The sequence below is a fragment of the Stegodyphus dumicola genome, chromosome 5 (assembly GCF_044657685.1).
Source record: "Stegodyphus dumicola isolate Sdum_Otavi_A_Nest chromosome 5, ASM4465768v1".
NCBI classification, from domain to species: domain Eukaryota; kingdom Metazoa; phylum Arthropoda; class Arachnida; order Araneae; family Eresidae; genus Stegodyphus; species Stegodyphus dumicola.
This window is the reverse complement of record NC_140772.1, coordinates 171,063,531-171,089,089: the sequence shown is the minus strand read 5'-3', so window position 1 is coordinate 171,089,089 and position 25,559 is coordinate 171,063,531. Positions and strand designations below refer to the sequence as shown.

The 25,559-nt window shown below is 32.4% G+C and overlaps 1 protein-coding gene across 2 annotated transcripts in view; it reads left to right on the top strand.

Moving 5' to 3' along the window:
- Hcf (Host cell factor) overlaps positions 1-25,559 on the top strand; it is a 188,344-nt gene that overhangs the window by 83,996 nt on the left and 78,789 nt on the right. For both annotated transcript variants that reach the window (XM_035371276.2, XM_035371277.2), the window contains exon 14: positions 798-1,092. In XM_035371276.2, coding sequence (XP_035227167.1) covers positions 798-1,092 — 295 coding nt within the window. The remainder of the gene's footprint in view (positions 1-797; positions 1,093-25,559) is intronic.

Below are 25,559 nucleotides of genomic sequence, written 5' to 3'. Positions count from 1 at the left end.
TTAATATTTACGTTCAGTTTGATAGTCTTATCAGGCTAGTATATCATGTATGATCTGTTTCAGTTTCCCTCTGTAGGGTTATCAAATTAAAGTAATGGGAGTGCATTTTTTCTATATTTTAATTTTAATTGTATAAATAAAGACTCCTATGTGTAATAGCAAAAAGCACTGGGTGCAGTGATGTAAAGTAGTCCAGAGTGACAGGCCTATGGAGAAACTTACTTAATCCTGCATGGTGAGGGAGGAAGTTAAGAGAAATTGCTCAAAATTAAAGTTTGGTAATTTTAAATTTCAGTTATGTTTGACAGTTGCTGAGGAGGACTCTGGAATGCCCTCACTGAATGTCAAAATTTCTGTTGACTCTGAGAGTCAACTGTATCAGAAGACAGATTACAGTATAATAAGGATTATTCAGTAGTAACAAGTTTCAAAAGAGGGGTAGTTTGATTTTTTTACACATTTAAATCCTCATCACCGACTAGAAAAAAAGTGTGTCAGCATATGTAACATAATGTTAATTTTTTGTATCTTGCTTTAAAATTTAATGTTTGAAACTTGATTAATTAGTGGCATCTACTGTGTTGCACAGTGCCTGAAATTTCTTCCCCCCCCTTGATTAATAAGGGGAAAATTATGCTGTATTTTATTTTTTTATTTGTTAGTTAATTAATCAGAAAAATCATGTTTCTAATTAGTTATAAAACTTATTTAACCTTTATTGCATGGATTGATTTTTATGCCATGAAATTTTAATTATTTAGTCATCTATAAAATTTTCTCCCAATTTCTATTTCCAGGGAATGCTGCAACAAAAAGTGATGACTACCATCCTTCGAACATTGCCCACAAATATAATTAGTGTTGCCAAACCATCTGTTGCTGGAACCTCTGGTACAAACACTGTTTCTACTGCTTCAGCCTCCAAACAGACATTTGTTATTGCAGCTCCTGGCAGTGGGAAACCAGGGACACCTACGAAACTGATAACATCTGTGCCAAAGGTATCAGGAACACCTACTTCTTTAATTGTGTCCTCAGCTTCAAGTGGAGTCAAAACTGTACTGTCAACAGTGTCAACTGATGCAGGAAAGGGTATGTTATCTAAATACTAGAAAGAATAAGTATTTCTACTTTAAAAATAAAGTTGTTACTAAATTTTAATCAATCCCGTTGTCATACCTTTCATTTATTTTCTAATTTATAAAGGTATTGCTTGTTAATTTAACAATGGAAATTATCACTAATATTAGAAAATATATTGATATTTATTCTGGTTCTACAGATTCCATGCAGTGATTTCTTTGTTGTTTATAAACAGAATAGTGGCTTTAGTAAAGATGAATGATCTGATATAATACAAAAACTGCTGTTTTATGATTTTATGCTTGAAAACACTTTTTTACATTATTTTTATTGTGATGCTAAAAAAATTTCTCCATCGAGACGATTTGTTGCCTGATCTATTTTTGTTGCACACTTTTGTTGGATTTTAGGGTTACTGCATGATCATTTGGGGGAGAATGTAACCCTGGAGCATTTCATTGCTTCTGCATTTTTATACCGTGTATTTCTATTTTTAGTCCAGAAGGGCTATTAATTTCAAAACAGCATTTTGTGATTCACTTTTCAAACTGTTGCCACCAAACATTATCACCATGTATTATATTTAAAAAAATAAGTAATGAAGAATCTCTTTGAATGTTTCTTGCATTGTCAAAGAAACTGGTACCTAGAGCCATCGAATTTTAAAAACTTAGTCCTCCAACTGAACATGGGCACTTCAAAGCCTGAATTTTGAATTTGTTTTATTTTCTATTTAAAATTTTGAAAAAACTTTAACGAATTTCTGATTAAGAAACTGAACAATTTCAAAATGAGACTAGTAACACTGTATGGAGAAAAACATTTTTGCCTTCATGAGACTGTGTATCAGGAATTCTAAAGATATGTCGTTTTTTTTAAATATTTTGTGATATGTATTTTAAGTGCAAAGAACTCGGTATTTAATCAATAAAGGTAAAACACAGAACATTTTTTTTAAAAAAATGGCCTCTTTGGCATAATATAAAATCTGAAAAACTCTCAGATTTTTTTTTTAATCACCTTACAAGGATGAGTTTCTTTGTATTAAAGAATTATGCAAGGTAAATACTTATGGATTTCATGATGCATGTGAATATGATTTTAAAATACTTCATTGTGGAAAAAGTGGTATTGTAAAACATACGGAAAAGTAAATCAGATGTTCAAAATTTAGTTAAAATTAAAACGTGACCACATTTTTTCAAAAATTTGTCTGATTTTGAAGTTAACATTATTTATGCCAAGAGTATGTGTGTACAGTTTTTGATTGAACACAGCATTGCTTTGAATGCTTCAGATCATACTGGTTTTATATTTAAGAAGATGTTTCCTCATTCGGATGTTGGGGAGGATATTAATGTGCTTGAATAAAAACATCTGCCATTCTTAGTGAGATGGTAAATTTGTCTGTGGGTGAAAATGATTACAAGTTGTATATAATAACTTAATAAGGCAAACTATAGACTAAAAAGTACCATTTGCTGCATCCAATTAACTTAATGATTTAAACAGTCAGAATATTTCATCGATGATTATTAATGAATTGAGTAAATTAAATATGCTTATATCTACCTCTGTTTCTTTTTATGCAAGAAATGCCTGTGTTATGATTTCTAAATTTCTAACACAGTTCTAATTCATTCTTTTCTGTCACATTTCTAAATTTTAAACTTCCATTATAAGCACTGTGCATTTACTTTGTGGATTAAAGTGATAAATCATATACGTAACAGTAAGACTGTTACTCAAGAAACTCCATGTAAGGTTTTAAAACATTCTGACTTAATTTATACGCATTTAAAGTTTGAAATATAATCTTCCTTTTCAGCACAAATATGATGTGCTGGGCAATTAGCAGCAGTCATCACATTTGATAATCTGGGCCCTCAGAGGGAAATTGAAAAGTATCATATATGATACGACCTGAGTAGGCATTGCAATACCGGGATACCGAATACCGGTATTTTGAACCATTTGTTCAATTTTGTAATACTGGTATTTGCAAGTTTAAATATCGCTTTTTCAGTATTTACTAGAACTTTTTTTAATTGTTTCCACTGTATGTTCAGGGGTCTCTAACATAGCAAAGTAGTATATGTTTTTGCTTTGATGTGTCCCTAATGGGCAAAATTAATTAGACTGTGAATATGAATCATACACTCTAAAGAAGTGATACAATATGTGAATCATCCAAGGAGGTGAGCCAAAACTGTCCTCTCCTATTACAGCTCAGAGCAATACAGCACATGCACAGGTTTCATAATCTGATATTCAAATGTGGGAAAACAAAGTTGTAGTTGTGAAGAAAGTGCAAAATATTTTGAAAAATTTCGATATTTTTAAAATTGGTGAGTTTGTTATTCACATTGTATTTGCATATCATACTTTATGGTTCAAAGTATTTTTCAGATTTATTATATACTCATAATTAATAAATAATAATGAATAAGAATAACTTTAAAGAGCATAAAAAATCTGTTGATAATACTTCAGTTTGGTTTCATTATATATGTGATGAAAATAATGTAAAAAATGTTCAAGAGTTATTAAAGTGAATCGAGAATATACAAGTGAACTCCATACACATTTAAAAACATGAAACATGTAACGAAGAGGAAAAAAAATCTAATTGCAATGAAGATACAAATTTAAGCACAGCTTCTAAGCCCAATCATCAAGGATTGTGGATATTTTGGAAAAAAAAAAAAAAAATTGATGGAATTATAAGTAAAATAACAGCATTAGATGGTTTGCCATTTCGAGTGTTTTGCACTTCTACTGAATTAAGAAAATCACTATCTGCCAGAGGTTTTAAAAATCTACCAACATCGATTAACACTATAAGAAGAACTGTTATAAACCGCAGTAACTGTGTTCACAATTCTTTGAAACATGAGTTAATGCAATTAAAAATAAATGGTAAAAAATTTAGTCTTACATTTGATGAATGGACAAGTGTAAGAAATAGATGCTATATAAATATGAATATTCATTCAGAAAATTTTTTTTTGGAATATAGGACTTACACATGTGTCAGTAAGTATGCCAGCGAAGAATGTATGGAAGTGTTTAAATTAGGAAAACATGGATTATCCCTGAAAGAAAATATTGTATCCATTATGACTGATGGACCAACGGTTTTTAAAAAAAAGTTGATTAGTGCAAATCAGGAATTGTGCTATGCTCATGGAATTCAATTAGGAGTAATAGATATATTATACCAAAAAAATAAACAACAGAAAACCCCAAATACTGTGCATATAGAAACTTCTGATTCCGACTTTGAAGAGAATGAGGATGAAATACTAACTCTTAATTTTGAAAAATTGCTAAGATATTTAAGCATTCTCCTACAAAATATGCCTAATTACAAAAATATATACTAACTGAAAATAAAATGGAACATATATTAATATTAGATTCTGAAACACGTTGGAACAGTTTACTCCTAATGGTGGAATGATTTTTATTACTGAAAAATCCAATCCAAAAAGCAATAATTGACCTTAACCTGCAAAGTAATTTTTCCTATAGTGAATTCAACTTAGTATCCAGCACTGTATCAGCTCTGCTTCCAATAAAACTGGCTGTGGAGGCATTATATCGGCAAGATTCTAATTTATTAACAGCTAATGCAACAATAAATTTCAGAACTAAAAGAACAAACAGCACACATGACTATCTGAAGAATTATATACAGTCAAAAGTCGTTAATCCGGACTCGTCGGGACTTATTATCGTCGGGCGATTCCGGATTATCAATTTTTCCGGATTATAGATCATCAGTTTAAATCTCGTAAGATGGCATGCAGAAATTCTAAAATTAAAAGTATGAAACCGTAATTTATGAAATAAAGAACAATTATGATCTAAAGGGTATCAAAATTTGCAAAAAGAAAAAGCTTAATATTTTTTTGTTTACTTTATTAAACATTTCTTTCAATGTAAGTTGTTTAAGTTTTGCTTCGTTTCATGTGATAATACTTTCTTTTTGATTCTATTAAACAGACATAATTTCTTGTTCAGTTACAAAGTTCCGCTGTTCAAGTCCTATAATTGCTGTGTCGAGAATACTGACTAATTTGTCAATCGAAATTTTTTCGTTTTCAATAACCTCTGTTACTTTCTTCGCTGTCGGAAGCGAATTATAATGACGAGGAACTTGTTTTAAATCATATCAAAGACGGAGCACATCGAGATGAAATACTACATTTGATAATGAATTATAAGCCAAATAAAATAAAAACACCTGCCCTGAAGATAAGGATAGTGCTGACAAATCAACTTCCAATTCATTACGCGCCCGCAGCGGCGTTCCACCCGCCGAGCAGCGTGAAATTGATAAACAGATTTCGGATTTCAAAACATACTTTCGCTTTAGATCCTTTACATATTAACAAATATATATCGGAAATTCTATTTGATATAATCGAAAGTTTAAACTTACTTTTATAAAATTGCTCTTACAGTCTGCAAAAAATAATAAGCCGGATCCGATTCGAAAATTAAGGAACAACGCAATCATCAACATTAACTGGAATAGATAATTATTTAGCTTATACGTCCATTATACATAAAATGCGCACACGAAAACATATTCTGCACTTGCGCACACTCATATGCGCAGTCGTAAAAGGTCTTACGCGTAAACGCCTATGCGCATGTGTCAACGTGGCGCATGCACAGAAAGTTTTTTGTTTTGATGTCCGGATTATAGATCATTCCGAATTATGGGTGTCCGAATTAACAACTTTTGACTGTATTACATTGCAAAATCTCACAGAAGAAAGGCATACTGAAATAGAAAATGACGTATGGTATTTACATAATTATAATTATTTTAAAAATGAAAATGAAAAAGAAGAAAAGATACTAATGAAACCAAATTTGATCAAGTTCATATAAAATTTTTTATTCACTAACCTATTCATGTTCAGAAGAATTTTGTATAGGTATCTATGATGATGATGATGATGACACTAATGTCGATACCTATAGTGAAAAAGAATGGCCTCTTGAACAAAAATTGGAATTAATGATAACTAAAAAAATTTCAAAGAACCAAAATTCAATACAGAAATCAATTATATCCAAAACTATCTGATGAGAAATCGATTTATTTGAAGATGAGGGATTTAGAGGTAAATACTTTAAAAAATATGATTTTTTGTTGTATTTACTCTCTCAGGCATAAAGTGCAAGTTGACAAAAAAAGCTGAACAACGCGCGGACACAAAAACTAAATGCGCACGCGCGACCTTAAAAAAAAAACCATAATATAAAAAGTATTAAACATATACATATAATTAAACTAAAATAATACTTGTACTTACTATTTTGCTATTAATTTTATCTTGCACTTGTGTGGGGGGGGGGAAAACACCAAGAGATTATAATGAATTAACCTCCTTTAAGATGCCCTTTATGTAACTTAACAGTTGATAAATGAATACTGTACACTACATTACAACACACTAATACACAAATTTATGTTATATATTACCACCCATTTTCAGGCAATGACAAAATGTATATATAGTATTAGTATATATATATATAACTGTTACTATAGCTTTCAATTTACTTTTAGTTCAATAAACAGTACTTTATATAACACCAAAAAAAGTAGTCATGTGAGGTAATACAGTTACAAAATAACATATAGTTAAAGGAGGAATATAAAAAATAACTATTTTGTCTCAGTCTCACTCGATCCTGATTAAAAATTTTTAGGGAAAAAGCTTTTTCTATTTTGCTACTTTTGCAATCAACTTTTCTAATTTCTGTTTGCGAGCTAGTTTCAATTTCTTTTCAGCAACTTTTATACAATTCTTAGATACTTTTTTATTTCTGCAATGTTTATTTATTTATTTATTTATTTTTTTTAAGATTCTCGCTCCTCCTTTTCTATCTCTAGCTCTTCTTTGTACAGTTTATGAGCATTCCTTAAAACTTTACATAAAGTTTTGTGTTCTGGAGAATGCAGGTGGTTATCCGTATTTCCGACAGATGGGGCCAGCACTGATCGCTGAAATTATTGAAGTCAGCTCTCGTTTGACGGTTGCTTGCTCTTCTTGGATTTTATGTTCGTACGCATCTAGTTCCGCCTTTCCACATAAGCCCCACCCACCTCGACATTTTGCGATCTCTGGCATGATGTAAAGTTTTTTTACAAAGAAAAGAGGAAGAGAGAGAGCATATCCTCAGTTTACCCCCACCCAGAAACACACACACATTTTCCGGTCGCGATTTCTCAACGGTTCTGCATCGATCTCGGAAACAGCCCGGGTGACGTTCGAAAAAGTGGAAAACTTTCATGCCTGCTCTCTCAAATAAAACAAAGAAACACATGTGTTTTCTTTCTTTTCTAAAATTCCTACTACCTATTAAAACCAGTATACCAGTATTGAACTTTTGGTCCGAAATTGCAATCCCTAGACGTGAGTGAAAAGGTTAAAGAAAAGTGTTGCATAGAAAGAGAGTTCTATATAAATCTCCTGCAAATTTGTGAAGAAGCATATGAAAAGAACTGAAGCATATGCACAAGATTGCTGTATTGTGGTAGTGCATTAACATTCTGAGTGCCATGGCCGGCTTTGTCACTTGGTATATATTGGCTTATAATTTACGATATCTTGTTTTCTTACTTTCTTTAATAATATAAATGTCATCTTAATAAATGTAAGTTTATGAAAATAGAATTAAAGTAAGTAAATATACAAATTTAGCTAATAAATGCTCTTCAAATGCAGGTCTTCATGACAGATCCAAACACTCGAGCTAATCGGAGAGTTATAGACTAATAGTTCTTGAATCCACTTTTAAGTTCTTCCCTCCTCCTTATGAAGTAGTGAAATCAGATAATGAGCTTAGAGTATCAAATAATGAATTTGAATTTATTATTGGATGCTTGCCTAATTTTTCTAGAGAATTTTGCATTTATTAAATTAATTTAATTGGAATAGTGATTAATATGTAGGGGAATTCTTGATGTGCATATGGGTTTATGAATTCTTGATAAATTGTTATATAAAGATTTTTAAACGAATTCCTAAGTTACATATGCATGGCACGGACAAAACAGGATGTGTGTACAGTTGGGGAGAGGGTGAGATAAGCTAATTTTTCCTGATGAGTCAACATTGTTTCTCTGACTTTTCAATTGTTTATTTTTCCAAACTTTGTACTTCAATTTTATTTGCCATACTATTTATACTACTACTAGTTGTTGCTTTATAGACAATTGTCCTTTACCTATTTACTTCATTCTTGATTTCTTTGTATTGATTTTTTAAAATTTATTCTAATTTAACTTTTTTTTGAAATTGTTACTTAATTTGCATAGTTGATTTGGAATAAATGTTGACTTCACATTGAAATTCCTAATTTTTCTCTAAATATGCACTATTAATATATATAGATATATATATTGGTGGTACACGAATGTAAAATGTTGTCCCATTAGCTACATGTGTTGAGGCATATACATACATCCTTTGTCAGAAAAGTTACAGGACAAAGGTCATAAAAAATAGAAAATTGCATTTACAAAGTAATGATACTGGCTGCTGTCAAAATAGTCCCCTTGGCTACACAACTGCCAATTTTTCTGGGGGTGTTGGAAGCAAGCATGGAAATCTTTGACTGCAATGCTTGCAAGATCATTTGTCACAGCCCGTTGGATGTCTGCAATAATTTTGATGAAGCTTTTTCTTTCAGTCATTTTATAACTCGCAGAACCCAAAAAAAAGCACAATAATTTTTGACATAAATGTAAGATTATATCTGGTGTTCTGTACTTGGAACTTTATTGTTGTGCTGATGGAGTATTTTCCCATCGCATTTTTGTTATTGCGTATTTATTATGTTAATCTGTTACATCTGGCATCAAGAAGTAATATAAAGTTTAGTCTCTGATAATTGGCAACTGAGACCTATTCTACTACTACACCAAAAATGTACTTGCTGGAATAACTTGTCTCTGTTCTTGCTAAGATTATAATTAATTATAATTAAATTTAATTATAATTAAATGATATCGTTAATTACGTATCTTATTTCTTATTACGCTAACAATGTACACTACATCGCACATTACTGGTACTAGAACTTGAACATATGGATTAAATGCTACCGGTTTGAAACCAGAAGTAAACAATGACAACAGATATCGCAGTTTTAAATTGCAAACGTGGAAGCCTTAAAAGACAATTAACAAGGATCTCAAATGCTGGTAACAGCTGCAGAAAAGCAAAATCAACCAGATATCGCGCAGCTACAAGCTCATTTGGATAAAGTGGTAAATATTCATGAAAAGTTTGAAGTGTTGAAAAATGACTATTACAGAATACTCAAGAATGAAGAGTTTGAAGAAGCGTAATTGTTGTTGTCTCGGATGGATGAGGATATTCAAAAATTAGAGGTAAGTCTAAAAACCTCTATTAATAAACTTAAAAATAAAAGTTAAGAATCCGTAACAAATCAAAATATTCACAAACCTACATACGAAAATTATTCTGTATGCAATGATCAGTTTAAAAGAGCTTCAGTAAAACTGCCAAAAATTCCTCTTCAGAATTTTAGCAGAAAATTTGAAGAATGGAATTTGTTTAAGACGCAGTTTAATAGTTTAATTCATTACTTACACGCGGCTTTAAGGGGAGAAGCCAACTCATTAGAAACATCAGATGATAACTTTTCTTCACTTTACAAAGATACGAGAATAAAAAAATAATTGTAGACTGTCTTATTAAAAACATTCTAAATATGGCATCAATAAAACATGAATCTGCTAAAGAGCTCCACATCATGTTAGATAATATTAAGAAAAATCTTAGATCATTAAAAGTCTTAGATTTCGCTAAAGATAAACTTATCGATTGTTTTAAAGTAATGTGCGATGTAGCGTACGTTGTTACCGTAGTAAGAAATAAGATGCATAAGTAATTATATCATTTAATTAATTATCCTTAGTGATGCAAAAGTAAAGTTTAAAGTTATAGAAAACATTTAGCAGAAATAATTATCGCAATAGAAGCACCCTTAGATTATGTGCTGTGCACACATAAATGACAAAAGTTTTAAACTCAACCAATTTATTAACAATATACAAGCAAAAGTCTTTAATCCGGACTCGTCGGGACTTCAGCGATTCAGGATTATTGGCTTTTTCGGATTATAGATCATCAGTTTAAATCTGGTAAGGTGGCGTGCAGAAATTATAAAATTAAAAATATGAAACCGTAATTTATGAAATGAGCAATTATGATCTAAAGGGTATCAAAATTAAAAAAAAGCTTAATATTTATTTGTTTACTTTATAAAACATTTCTTTCAACGCACGCATGCGTAAAGCATACATTACACATAGTTGAAATTAGAAAATTGCAACCAGAAAACTATTTTATGTGTATTCGTGATATTTATAATGATGAGGAATTTGATTTAAATCATATCAGAGATGGAGTACATCGAGATGAAATACTACATTTAGTAAGGAATTATAAGCCGAATAAAGTAAAAACATCTGCCCTGAAGGTAAGGATAGTGCTTACAGATCAACTTCCAGTTCATTGCGTGCCTTGACGTCCCCCTTAACCCGGCAGAGCAGCGTGAAATTGATAAACAGATTTCGGAATGGTTAGAGAAACAAAGGATATGCCTTTATCCATTTTTTGCAGCAATTCCACTTTTTGTTTGATAGACATCGAAACATGCTTTCGCTTTGTAGATCCTTTCGCAGCTCCAGAATCGGAAATTCTTTTTGACATAATCGAAAGTTCAAGCTTACTTTTATAAAATTGCTCTACCAGTCTGCAAAAAATAATAAGCCGGATCCAATTCGAAGATCAAGGAACAATGCAATCTGCAACATTAACTGAAATAGATAATTAGATAATTTTAGCTTAGCTTATACAGTCTGTTATACAATAAACGCGCATGCATAAAGGTATTATGTGCATGTGTCGATGCATTATGCGTTGTTGTGTGCGCAGAAAGTTTGTAGCATTGAGGTCTGGATTATGGACATCCGGATTAAAGACTTTTGACTGTATATAGAAGTAAAAATACAATAAATAAATTTGATCGATACCAGAAACTTAAAGTTAAAAGTGTAACGTAATCATTGTAAAAAAAATCACATTTAGTTAACTATTCATTAACTCCAAGGGTTTTTCCTTTAAAGAATATTACACTATTAATGATACAGTAAATATATTACCTGTTCTATAAATACTGGCATTCAGTGACTCGTGAAAAACATATCATAGAACAAAACTACGCTATTAATTTGAATTTCACTTTACTTAAAGGCCTATGTTTTTGGCCAAGAAGGCACCTGAAAAATTGAATTAAACCTTGAATGTAGTTGAATTTGTAAATACCGCTCACTGCAGTTGCTCACGGGAAAACACAGCTTGGAAAAACGTCGCCGCTAGACCTGAAAAACACTTGTGTTAAGGATGCCGCCTTCAGCAGTTGCTCACTGGAAACCACAACAGATTTATCGTCGCTTATTCTTGGAACAGGATGCCGTCCACGGAAGTTGATCACCGGGAACCACAACTCGAGATTTCTCGCCGCTTAACCCTTTGCGACACGCATATTTAAAATATATTTTAATCTTTAAAAAAATGCCTTAGAATAAGTCAGATGGACTTACTTAAGTGCCTTTAAGGCTTGAAAAAAATTTTGCGCTTTTATTTTTTACGGGGAAAGGTGGGATACCGTTTGTCCCACCATGCAACTAGGACATGTCTTATAGCATATTGGTGTATAGCAGGGAAAAAAATCATATGAGGAATGAATAAACAAAATAAAGCGTGCATTCTAAAATATTCATAATAAACACACTAAAATGCATTTTGTACTTATTGCATATATGCATGACTTGTAAAATTTTGCGTATGCACATTTTGCATGTATATATTTAATATTTTTAAATTTTAGGAACAAAAGAAAATATTTTCTTGAATATTTTAAGATTCAAATTTGATACTCGTACATATGATACTAAATAATATTAAAATTGGCACTTGATTCAAAAACATTTATATATGATTAAAATTGAAAAAATGTCATTTTTCGTGAAACTTTGAAAAACATGTTGTTTCATTCTTTTGTAAGCATACAGGCACTTCACATGTTTCACACATCCAAAATGTTCGTCATTCTTCTTTCGATGTGCTGCAATACGCACATCTTCTCCTGCTCGTTCTCTTTGGCGTGTGACTTGCATTTTTTAGTCTCTTTTCTGGTTGTACGAACAGGTTTTTAGTTTTTATTTGAACTGGGGATTTCAGTTTTCTTTTCAGCTCTTTCTTGCCTGCAAGTGCCATTAGACCTTCTATAACTGAGAGAAGAAAATCTTTCATTGTTTTTACATCATGATCGGGTTCGTGAACAAATTTAAATAGAATAAATGCGTTTACTATACTCCCATCTAAAAAGTTTAAAAAAAAAAAACATGTGCCACAATTTCTTGCTTTTGCGGTCTATTTCAGGTGATCAATCAGTCGACATATCCCATATTCTTATTGTATGAAATAATGCTGTTTGGGCACAGTACTTTTTTTGTCTTTCCATTTCGTTCTTTTCTATTAATTTCTTTCATTTCAGTTGCCTTTTCCAAGCAAGACAGGATAGAAACGGATCTTTTATCCTTCCATTTTATGCAATAAATTGAATAATCGCTAACTGAAAAGTCTATATATTCTCTTGACATAAATTTGTCTTTTACATTTTTGGGTAGATACTTCCGATTCATATTTACAGTGCCACATGCATATATGGCACCCGCATGCATAGATGGGTCTGTGTCTTTAAAAAGCGAAACAAATTATAACTAGTTCCCTTTCTTCTTCAGCAATAACTTCAACCTCAGTTATTCTCTCCTGGATTTCAATTTCATCTGAATCAGAACTGACATCTGAAGCATTTGTGTCGCAATCGGATGGCAATTCAGCAAAATGATCCAAAGCTTCCTGAGTTGTTAACTTTTTTTTAGACATTTTAGCACATCAGAGCATACAACGGATGTAAAAGCGCACGCAATCACGAAAAAAGTAGATGCAAAAAGGAAAAGAAAAAAATATTCGCGAGTGCTGCCATCTATTGAGCGGAAATTCAAGTGTGTGGTGGGACAAATTTTAACCCACTTATTTGAACTGCAAAATTAATGTTATAAAATATTGAATCCAATTAAGATTTTTGAAAATAAAATACCTTTGAATATTAAAAAGAATCATACATATCATAAATTGTATACCAAAATTTTTAAAATATTGAAAAATGCGAGATACATGGATATCACTCTTGTGATCCTGTTTTGAATATTTTTTGCTTATAAACTTAAGCCCTGGTATAGTAGTAACATCTACCGAGAAAAATAATAACTAAAATAGATTATTTTTAAAAGATTAGAAATTGCTAACTGAGAAAATAAATATTAATTAGGTGGGACATATATTGACCCACCATGCCGCAAAGGGTTAACCATGGAACGGGATGCTACCCACTGTAGTTGCTCACCATAAACCACAACTTGAGATTCGATGCCGCTTAACCTTGGAAACAGGATGCCGCCCATGGCAGTTGATCACCGGGAACCACAACTTGGGATTCGACGCCACTTGGAAAAGCCAACATGGCCCGGAACCACGGTACTTATCGCTGGACGACGCACATATCAAGAACGTCTTCAGATGAACGCTGGAACAGCACACCAGGAGCAACCCACCATGCCGCAAAGGACGCCACTTGGAAAAGCCAACATGGCCCGGAACCACGGTACTTATCGCTGGACGACGCACATATCAAGAACGTCTTCAGATGAACGCTGGAACAGCACACCAGGAGCAACCCACCATGCCGCAAAGGGTTAACCATGGAACGGGATGCTACCCACTGTAGTTGCTCACCATAAACCACAACTTGAGATTCGATGCCGCTTAACCTTGGAAACAGGATGCTGCCCATGGCAGTTGATCACCGGGAACCACAACTTGGGATTCGACGCCACTTGGAAAAGCCAACATGGCCCGGAACCACGGTACTTATCGCTGGACGACGCACATATCAAGAACGTCTTCAGATGAACGCTGGAACAGCACACCAGGAGCAATGAAAAACAGGAACAAGAAGAAAAACTAAGCCAGAGCAATATGAGATATTTATACTTGAAGCAGATAAAGGCATGAAAGTTTTCTGCGTTTTCGCGCAATTCCGCTTTTGTTGAACGTCACTCGGGCTGTTTCTGAGATCAATGCAGAACTGTTGAGAAATCGCGACCGGCAAATGGGGGGGGGTAAAGAGGACATGCTCTCTCTCTGCCTCTTTTCTTTGTAAAAAAATCTTTACATTATGCCATCGTATAATATTACTCCGGGTTAGCGATCAAACGTGGGCACCCCTTGTTGCGAACTTTTCGAGTTTGCCTGAGCCGAGATCGCGAAATATGTCGTTTTACATCAAGGCGAAAAGGCAGAACTAGATGCATACGAATATCGAATCAAAGAAGAGCAAGCAACCGTCAAACGAGAGTTGACTTCAATAATTTCAGCCATCGGTGGTGGTGCCATCTGTCGTACATACGGATAACCACTTGCATTGCCAGTGGCACGTGCCTTGCATTGCAAAACTATGTAAAAATTTAAGGAATGCTCATAAACTGTACAAAGAAGAGCTAGAGATAGAAGCTAAAAACTTTCTGCGCGTGCGCCGCGTTGACACATGCGCATAGGCGTTTACGCATGCGCGTAAGACCTTTTACAACTGCGCATATGCGTGTGCGCAAGTGCAGAATACGTTTTCGCATGTGCGTTTTATGTATAACGGACGGTATAGTCTTAAATTATCTAATTATCTATTTCAGTTAATGTTGATGATTGCGTTGTTCCTTAATCTTCGAATTGGATCCGGCTTATTATTTTTTGCAAACTGTAAGAGCAATTTTATAAAAGTAAACTTGAACTTTCGATTATGTCAAATAGAATTTCCGATTCTGGAGCTCCCAAAGGATCGTACAAAACGAAAGTATGTTTCGATGTCCATCAAACAAAAAGTGGAATTGCTGCAAAAAATGGATAAAGGCATGAAGAACATGACAGAGAGGTTAGTGAAAACGAAAAAATTTCGATTGACAAGTTAGTCGGTATTCTCGGCACAACAATTAACGGGACTTGTACAGCGGAACTTTGTAACTGAACAAGAAATTGTGTCTGTTTATAGAATTAAAGAGAAAGTATTATCACATAAAACAAAGCAACTTAAAACAACTTACATTGAAAGAAATGTTTAATACAGTAAACAAATAAGTATTAAACTTTTTTTCTTTTGTAAATTTTGATACCCTTTAGATTATAATATTTCTTTATTTCATAAATTAAGGTTTCATATTTTTAATTTTAGAATTTCTGCATGTCATCTTACGAGATTTAAACTGATGATCTATAATCCGGAATCGCCGAAGTCCCGACGAGTCCGGATTAACGACTTTTGACTGTGTTATTTTGTAACTATATTATCTCACATGACTACTTTTTCTGGTGTTATATAAAGTAATTTTTATTGAACTAAAAGGAAATTGAAAGCTGTAGTAACAGTTATATATATTATCTCTAAAACTTGTCATTGCCTGAAAATGGGCAGTAACATAAATTTGTAATAACATAAATTTGTGTATTAGTGTGTTGTAATGTTGTGTACAGTATTCATGTATGAATTGTTAAATTAAGTTACATAAAGAGCATCTTAAAGAAGGTTAATTCATTACAATCTCTTGGTGTTTTTTTTTTACAAGTGGAAGATAAAATTAATAGCAAAATAGTAAGTACAAATATTATTTTAGTTTAATTATATGTATATGTTTAATACTTTTTATATTAAAAGATTAATATTTTATTAAAATGTTTTTTTTTTGGGAGGTCGCGCGTGCGCATTTAGCTTTTGTGTAATTTTATGTCCGCACGTTGTCCAGCTTTTTTTGCCAACTTGCACTTTCATGCCTGTAGATATGATGTCATCTTACGGCAGCCAATCAACTGTCGGCATGACTCAGCTTTCCAGATGATATAACTTTAAGTTTCGTTTTTGCATCTTAATTAGGCTGGAACAGTCCGTTCTTAGGCTGTGAAATACGAAGTAGAAATACTTTCTATATCCCTTTAAATTAAAAACTAAACATCATGTAAAAGTTAGAATTATTTTAAGAAGGAGAGATGATGCAGAAAAGGGGTTTAAGTAAGACATAGTTTCAGCACTTAACGAGAACAGAGACAGTTATTCCAGGGAGTACATTTTGGGTGTGAGTGTTCTTCTGCGTAGTAGTAGAATGTCTCAGTTGCCAATTATCAGAGACTAAACTTTGCATTACTTCTCGTTGCCAGATGTAATAGATTAACATAATAAATGCGCAATAACAAAAATGCAACGTGAAAGTGCTCTGTCAGCACGTTAAGCAACAATAAAGTTACAAGTATGGAACATCCCTCCCATCATTGAAATATTACATTATTTCAAATTTAAAGAAAAAAACTGAATAAAAACATATAATGACACAACGTACAACAAATACACTAATTAGTAATTCAATCAGAATAAAATAAATTATTCAACAGTAGAAATATAATTATCCATAATGTGCAAAATACAAATTTTTCAAATATTAGAGTTACTAGTTATTTCTAAGTAGAAGAATAACCGAATGTTTACAATTGAAATTTAAACCTGAATGGGAAAGTCTACCACTAACTCTTATTAATCCACTTGATGGATCTTTTTGTGAAGTTAGATTAGTGCTTATGCTTACGTTATATGTAAAGGAATCGCTTAAATTATTTCAAAACATTCTTAGTGTTTTAACTATTATTTCTTCAGAATTTCGATCAAGCGTGAACTCTTGCAGTTCAGTGGATGGTGTCTTGTTACTGCACCACTTGTGCAAAGTCATTCCTCCACTTTGGAGAAGCTGCTTCGCTGAAGTCTAAAGAACCAGAAAGGCAATCGTCCATGTAGAAATGTTGAAAGACTGCTCTTGAAGCTAAAGGAAAGTGTTTTCCCTTATCTAGCATAAGTTGTTGTAAAACTTTCACTTAAGTGTGGGGTGGACGTGGTTCCATATGTTACAGTTCGTAACTGGTATACTATACCCGGTGCAAATTTACTATCTTTCCATAAGATTTTTTGAAGTTTAGTTTGCGAAGCATTAACTTCAGTCATTCTAAACATCTGTTTGATGTCAAATGTAAAGGCGAAAATGTGTTTACTAAATCTAATTAGAATCGAGTAGAGGTCTTCTTGAAGCACTCTTCCCTTGCACAATAAATCATTTAAGGAATGCGCCCTAGACATTTTCGAACTCGTGTTGAAGATCACGTGTAGTTTAGTTTCACTGGTGGGATGCAGTACGCCATAGTGTGGTAGATAATAATACCCTTCATCTATACGTGTATCTTCTTTCACCTCCTCCATATGATGCAAATTTTCATATTCATTAGGAAATTCTACGTAAAGTGTTTTCAAAGTAGGATCCCATTCCAATAACATCGTTTCCAAAGATCCTGGCTTGAGTAGCATTTCAACCACATATCTACCATCTGGTATCCTATAATGTGTTTTCACAAAGTGTTCATTGCAATAATTTAATTCGTCATTACAAGTTTTGCGGAATTCTTCTTCTATTTCCCAGAAGCTTGTGATGGTTTTATTGAGAGTGTCTAGATTTTAAGACGTCTAGCTTTATCCAACAGTTCAGCACAAATTCTTTGTCTTGCCTCTTTATGTTCATCTGTTAGTGAGTGAGGGATGATTCTTAAGTTTCCATTTCCCTAAATCTTCACATAAAATCTTATGACACACATCATGATTTAAATTCAGTTCTTCTAATATCATACGCATAGTTATACGATGATCTTGCAATAGCGCCCTATGTTTGCATCGGTGTGTGCTATAGACGGGCGACTAGCTCTGGGATCATCTTGCACCTATTCTCTGTCTTCATGGAAATTTTTGGGCCACTCAAAAACAGGACTTCTTGAAAGTGCCTTGTCTGCATAAGCTTGGTTAATCATGTTCCACGTTTCTTTGGGTGTTTCTCCGAGCTTAATACAGAACTTAATGTTTACTCTTTGCTCACAATCAGCATTCAATGTGTCACTTATGGCCAAGGTCATGTCAGGTGAGAATACATACCAGGTAAAACATAAAAACAACATTTGTTGCTTTTTAGCATTGCAGACTGAGAAATAAAAAAAATTAAAAAAATTCCTGGTACTTTTCTGATAAAAGATGTATATTTTTTTTATTTTATTTATGAAGTACAAATTTTTAAAGGTTTGAAAAACCCTGAATTGTCAAAATTTATGAGAGCTGCATATTTGGAAAGGTTTTTGTGGAGGATTTTCTAAAAAAAAAAGTAGCTTATATTTATTTATGTTACACCCAGGAAAAAACTCTTTTCAACCATGCTTTATTATAAGATGAAAAATGATTAATATTTTCTTCGAAAATAAAATAATGACGGTAAGATGGTATGATTCTTCTTCAGTTAAGAAGCTGATTATTATTAACATAGCAAAATTGCATATGGAAATGTTAAATAAAATATCCGATAACTTTATACAGCTGTTATCATTTAAATCAAAAAATAATTTAACATAATATTTCAAACATTCTGTGTATTTCTCAGACGTCTAATTTTTTTAAAAATTTTTTAGTTAAAATAAATTTAGATTTTTGGGGGAATAAACATTTTGATTAAAACGCAAAACTAATATGCTGGGCAATAAAGTCATTAAAATGATCATTCATTGAAGATTAAAAACAAAATTCAGTATTAACATGAAATAGAAGTTTGGCAAGAGAAATGAGTGTATAATGCCAGGAATCCCACCGTGTAGTAACATTGATGAACACTGGTAATTCTGGCTTGGTTCGATGTAAGGCAACTAGGATGGCTGCGTGGTTGTTTTCGGGGTTTTTCCACATAACATTCCCCATGTGATTTTCCGGTTCCCAGACAAAAGCCCACTGGACGAAAGCACACGCGACAAAATCCCACTATGATAATTGCCCACGCGACAAATACCCACAGTGATGAAAGCTCACATTGATAAAAGCCCACATAGATATAAGCCCATAATGATAAAAGCGCACCATAATCAAAAAGGATCAAAAGGGTTTTTTGTTACTATATTATGTATTTATAATTTTAATTATAATAAATGGAATATTCAGATCTGAATTTTAATGTCTCAAATATATGTCTGTTTGTATATTATTTATTTACTTATTTAACTTTGGTATGTGTATGTGAAAATGAAAAATATCATTGTAGAGTTTCTCACATGCTATTTTTAAGGTAATATGGCTGATATTAAATATAATTATGTTTCATTATTAAAACTATTAACTTTTTAATTAAAAACACTTGAATTTTATTTTTTAGTTTTTCCTTTAGTTGCTTTTAAACTATATTAACTTATATTAAAACAGTTAAGAACAATGAAAACTTGGCTAAGAGATGTTCTATTATTTACTTTAGACTGAGCTTATTATCAAAGTTTAAATATATTTATCATTGAAAACTTTTTTGAATGTAACAATTTTAACTTGGCGATTTTCCAGAGCTACTTTCTTTTAGATTTCTAAATAAATTAAAACTGTCAGCTGACACCCTGTCAGAAAATGAATTCCAAGTGTAACCTTTTAATTTTTCAATTACAGCAATTTGGAATAGTGTTTTTAAATGGTTTTTTTTTTTTATTATTATTATTTTAAATGTTTTTTCATTTTATTTATTTATTTTTGGGGGGGATGGAACAGCTCTTAGAAGTCAACATATCTACAAATTTAAGTACAATCACCTCAAAATATAGTAATAAATATGTAGCATTTTATTAGAAATTAATTACAAAGAACTAATTTGTAATTAGTGAAGATTACAAAAAACTATGCATATAATAACATCTAATAAAATTTTGTAACTACATAAATATATATTTATAGAGACATCAGATTCAGAGTTCATACTTTTTAGATTCTAAGTATACATATTATATAAATTCATGATTCATTAATGGGATAATGTATAGTAATAAAAAATTAGTATTAATGTTTCAAATTGTAATATTTTAATAATTTGTCTTGCATTTGCTGTATATTTGTTCAAGACATATGGATGAAAAATACACAGGAAAGCAACTAATCTTATATAACAGCTGATTGTGAAAGAAAAAGTACGGTGCTCTTAATTACAGATATAGTGCTTTTAAATCTCCCTATTGTAAATAGCAATTTTCTACTTGACGTTAGATTAAATTAATTCCATTATCCATTAGAAAATAATTATAGTGAATTATATCTATTGACGACATTTCTAAGAGGTCGCCTTATGAAAGAGACCTGTATTTTTTTGCGAACATAAATAAACATTGCCAGTGAATATCACATTTCTAAGACCACAATATCTACAACCAAAATCCTTTAAAACCGTGAACGATTGAGTTTATAGAGGTCTCACTATATTTTTAATAAAACATGTACATCTTCATTATACACTTGCTACATTTTGATTTTCTGTCAAAGCAGAGGAACACTGGTTCTATTTCTTTAGAAGTATGTTAAATTAAAAAAATGGACACTATATGACAAAAATAGAATTAAGATTCAAAAACACACCTCTTGAACATATTTGACATTCATTATTCTGCTCGGAATAAATTTATCTAAAGGTTAGGTTAAGTTACTTAATTACAGCAAAGCCTCAAGGGCTATCTGCCTAAAGGGAGGGATGCCTTCGTGAAGGACCTTTAAGGGAAACTGGTTCGTATACACGTTACACATGGGGAAAACCACGAAAACACCCATGCAGCCAGTTGGCTGCTGGTGGGCCTGAAATGTATCTAAAGAAAATGTTTAATAAATATTAAAACTGAAAGGCTAAGTCAGGTCAAAGTAGTAAGGGTTATTTCGTCTAAATATATCTTTTCTTAATCATAAATTGACTTTTCGAACAGCGAATGAAACAGGAAAGGCAGAATAAGTGTGAACGGCAGCCAACAAATGACACTATTTCGAACTCGGCATGAAAAGAGAACGGACGAAATGACACTAAGCAAAGGGAAGGCATGCCTTTGTGGAGGACGTTTTAAAGGAAACTCTCTCGTATATATGTTATGCAAAGGGAAAATCACGAAAGTTCCCATGCAGTCAGCTTTTCCATCGGGATTTGAACCCCAGACCGAGCTACCAGTGTTCAGTGTTTTTACAGCTTGGCCGCTGGTGAGCCTTGTGCCTACATGAAAAGCTTAAGAATTGGATGACTAATGTTTTCTTAATATATAGCTTTTATTCCATTTTTTATTAATTTTTATTCATCTAACTAATTATTTATTTTTTCCAATATTTGAACTTTTTCTCAGATTTGTTTTCAAAGAAACAATGTCTAGAAAGTTTTGAGAATCGAAAATAAATTAAGTCTTAGATGAGATACGTTCTACCAATCAAAAAAATGTTTCATGTTTAGAATGTAATATATGTACATTGTTATGCATACTGCTTATCTCAACAAATGCTCAAAATTTTTTTCTCTTTTGAAATCAATAGAATTTTTTTTATGAAACTAACCCCAATAAAACGTGGAATTTTATTTAATTTTATATTTGAATGTTAGCTTTAAGAATGGAACTAACAAACAAGTTATAAGGCATAATCGTTTACGGGAGCATGCAAATTGTCAATAACCTTCTGTAAGATTGCTAGTGTCTTCTCATTAGTCAATAGAGTCCGCCAAGCGGTAAAGTCGCGGAACACCGGTAGTTCAGTCCGAGTTTCAAATCCCGCCGATGGGCTGGCTGCATGGGCGTTTTCGTAGTTTTCCCTATGTGTACCTTGTATACGAGCCAGTTTCTCTCTGAAAGTCTTTCACGAAGGCATCTTTCTCCTCAGGCAGATAGCCCTCGAGGCTTTGCCGTACTCACATACACCAAACCAAACTCACTAATCAACATGATGTTCAGTAACAACAGAATAAGGATAAAGGTTGAAACCTTTTATCCAAGAGAACTGTTTACAAGAACTATTTTCCAGCATGCCTTCGTGGTGTAACGGTTAGCAGACTCGGCGCGTATTTGAGAGGTTCAGGCTAGAGTCCCGGCGAGCGCATTGCTCATTTTCCATATCTCCATCTCCAGCATGGTGCCTGAACTAAAATAAAGGTGGTGAATGATGATTCTTCCCCACCAAGATTTGACGACTGGGTCCCCTAATACTCGGTCGTCTTTAAAAGGGAGAGTATATAAGGTATTTTCTCCCTCCTTCCAGAATGCCTTTGTGGTGTAACGGTTAGTACAATCAGCTCGTATTCAAGATATTCAGGTTCGAGTCTCGGAGAGGGCGTTGCTTATTTTCATGTCTCCCGCATTTTTAAAAAAAACTAATGACTTTACAGTAAGAACTAAAGATCCGTAAAGTAAAAAATTCTATATTTAATTCAAGTTGGCTCAGTCTGGACTAGTGATTCTCAACAGTTTTTCTCTCATGTGCCCTTTTCACCATTGCTAAACGATCATTCAATACCTCCTTCCACAAACTTGAAAAATACTTATGCGTTTGTTCAAATAGGGATTATCTGTAATGCATTTTGTAAATTAAACAAGTATAAAACATGTTGATAAATACCAAAATTTGAACAAAAGTGTTTTTTTATATTCAAAATCTAAATCTAAATACTTAATATGTTAAGAAAAGGTTGACTAAATTACTCTTTGAAACTGTGAAATTCCCCTTAGAGGTATTCCTCCTGATTGAGGATCCATAGTCTAGACAGAATTACTTTTTAATAGTGACTGAATGTACAAATAATTTAATTTATCAGACTTCTCTTATTCTAACAACAAAAACTTATGAAGCAACAACAAAACTTCGGATCATGTGCATGTTTTTTGAAAATTAAAGTTAAGACACAAATTTAAAAAAAAAAAATTATGTTTAAAATTTGATGCTGAATTCAAAATAATTTATTTATCTAATAAACCTATGAGATCAAAGTTGAAGTATACCTTATTTGTTCTTACTGACTTCTGCTGAATGAATTATTCTTACGAACGAACCTCAAAAACTGGTGAAACATTTCATGCAGAAAACAAGGTATTAGAAATTCTATTCTATATGTATATGTTTTTAATTACATTATTTTGATTGACATTCTGTTCTATATAGTACAGATAGGGTTTTAATTCAGCTGGAGCCCAAAATGAAATGTGTTCCGCTACTTAAATGTATTGTTCAATTATTTGTTATTAATTTAATTTATTTTTTATTTTATCTTTATTCATGAATCTGCTTTGTGCAGCTGAAGAAAAAAGGGGAAAAAAATATTAATTTTAACGTAGCATATATTTCGGTGTGGGTTTTTGTCAGTGTGGGCTTTTATCAGAGTGCGCTTATCTGTGTGGGCAATTATCCCAGTGGTGTTTTTTTTTTTTTTTTTTTTTTTTGTGGGCTTTTGTCGCGTCTGCTTTTGTCCAGTGGGCTGTTGTCTGGTCACTGATTTTCCACACAAGGTGGGAATAAAAGGAGAAGACTTCCTCCCCACTATGGCTGAAGCAGTTCTGCTGAGCTTTGGTACCCAAAAAAGGTGTAGTACTATTGTTTACATCCAGAGTGTGTTACCTTGACAGTGGTTTGTAGTACTTACAGAGATGACATTTCTGCACAAAATGAAAAGCGAGGGAGGCCACTTCCGGGTAAAGGAAAGATTAATCATTTAATGGGTAATAGCAGTTTATATAGTTTAGTAGTATTTCTGCAGAAGTTGCATCTTGGTTATCTTTTGATAACCTGCAACAACTATTTTGATTATGAATTAGTTTTATAAAATTCTAAGTTACTTCATTTCAGTAATATAGATTTGAGCAAAATATTTATGCTATGTGTAAAGAATGATAAATACCTTAAGATATCTTTAAAAGGTCAAAATATCACTAAAGTATAACAGACTTTTTAAAGCTCAGTTTCTTTATAACTAACTAAGGGTGAAAATTTGTGTACGTCTTTCAATGCCTTTAATAGGGCATTTGCTACTTTTATTTTATGTTCCAAATGTCAAACTAATGTTTTAAATAAAAAATATATTTTTTGTTATGCACGTAATATTGTAATATGCACTTCTTCAAAATGTTTAGGGTAGACTAAATTTTTAATTAAAAAAGTTTAGTTAGAGGATTTAAAGTTTTTAGTTACTCATTTTAAACTCATCATTTTATTTTTATTTAATTGGAAAATATATATATATATATATATTGAGATTGAGTAGTGGTTTGTGAATTTTAAAAGTTTTTAAGATGTGAAAAAATCATTATCAATATTATTAATTGGTGTATCAATGCATTTTCCACATTGTTACATTTTGTATTTCCTTGCATTTTGGATCTGAGATATTTGTGAATTTACATTAATTAGGTGTTTTAACTGTCTCAAAAAATGAATTGGTGTTGGTATGCAGAGGAAGCCAACCTGATTGCGATCCAATGACAATGAGGTTAATGTTTAACTGTGAAATGGATAGTTGTTATTTATTATATTATCAAAAAGCTTAAATTGGGTAAAATTGCTGAGTTATTGAGTGCTTGTTCTTCCAATATATATTTACTAGAAAATTGGAATTTGGTAATAAATGTATCCAAAAAGTCAAAAATTCGAAACTTGTTGGCTAAATCTAACTGTAAAATTATGAATGTTAAAATATTTGTAATTTGGCTCATAGGTCAGCCAGATCTTTAAAATAGGGTAAAGCATGCAAAGGATAATCTGCCTTCGTGGAGGAGGACTTTTGAAGAAAAACTCATTTTTACGTGCATATTAACGCTTCCGCTGCTAGTCATGCGAGGTTATGTTGATAGGTAATGCTGTGTCATAGAAGTAAATTTAGCCCATATGCTGACTTTTTTATTATATGAAATATGATTAAAAAGAAGTAATAAAAGATTATTATGTCTACCACATTGATTACTAAGTATGGAATTTTATGACTACACGCCAGCACATGATTGGTATTAGGAATAAAATTATTTTTGCAGTGTTTTTTTTTTTTTTTTATGAAACTATATCACAAACAAATATATGTGGCAGGTGAGTTGAAGATGTTAATCCTAGGGTCAAATAACAAGTCCAACGTTTTCCACACCACAGACGACATTTAATGAAAAGAACAGAAAAGGTACAGATTGAATTAAATACAAGTGCTGTTGCGCGTTCTTGCACTTGTTAGTTATAAACACTGTTCTTTATCACTTTTAGAAATTAAATAGCAGCTTAGCGCCTACTCACACTAGCTGTAGTATATGTAGTCAAGTTAAAACCTCCTCGTTGAAACATACACTTCATTATTCACCACCTTCACGTGTAGACCTACATTTTACCACCTTCTCATGGAGACATCTTACCACCTTCGCGTGGGATAGACGACTGTCTGTCTA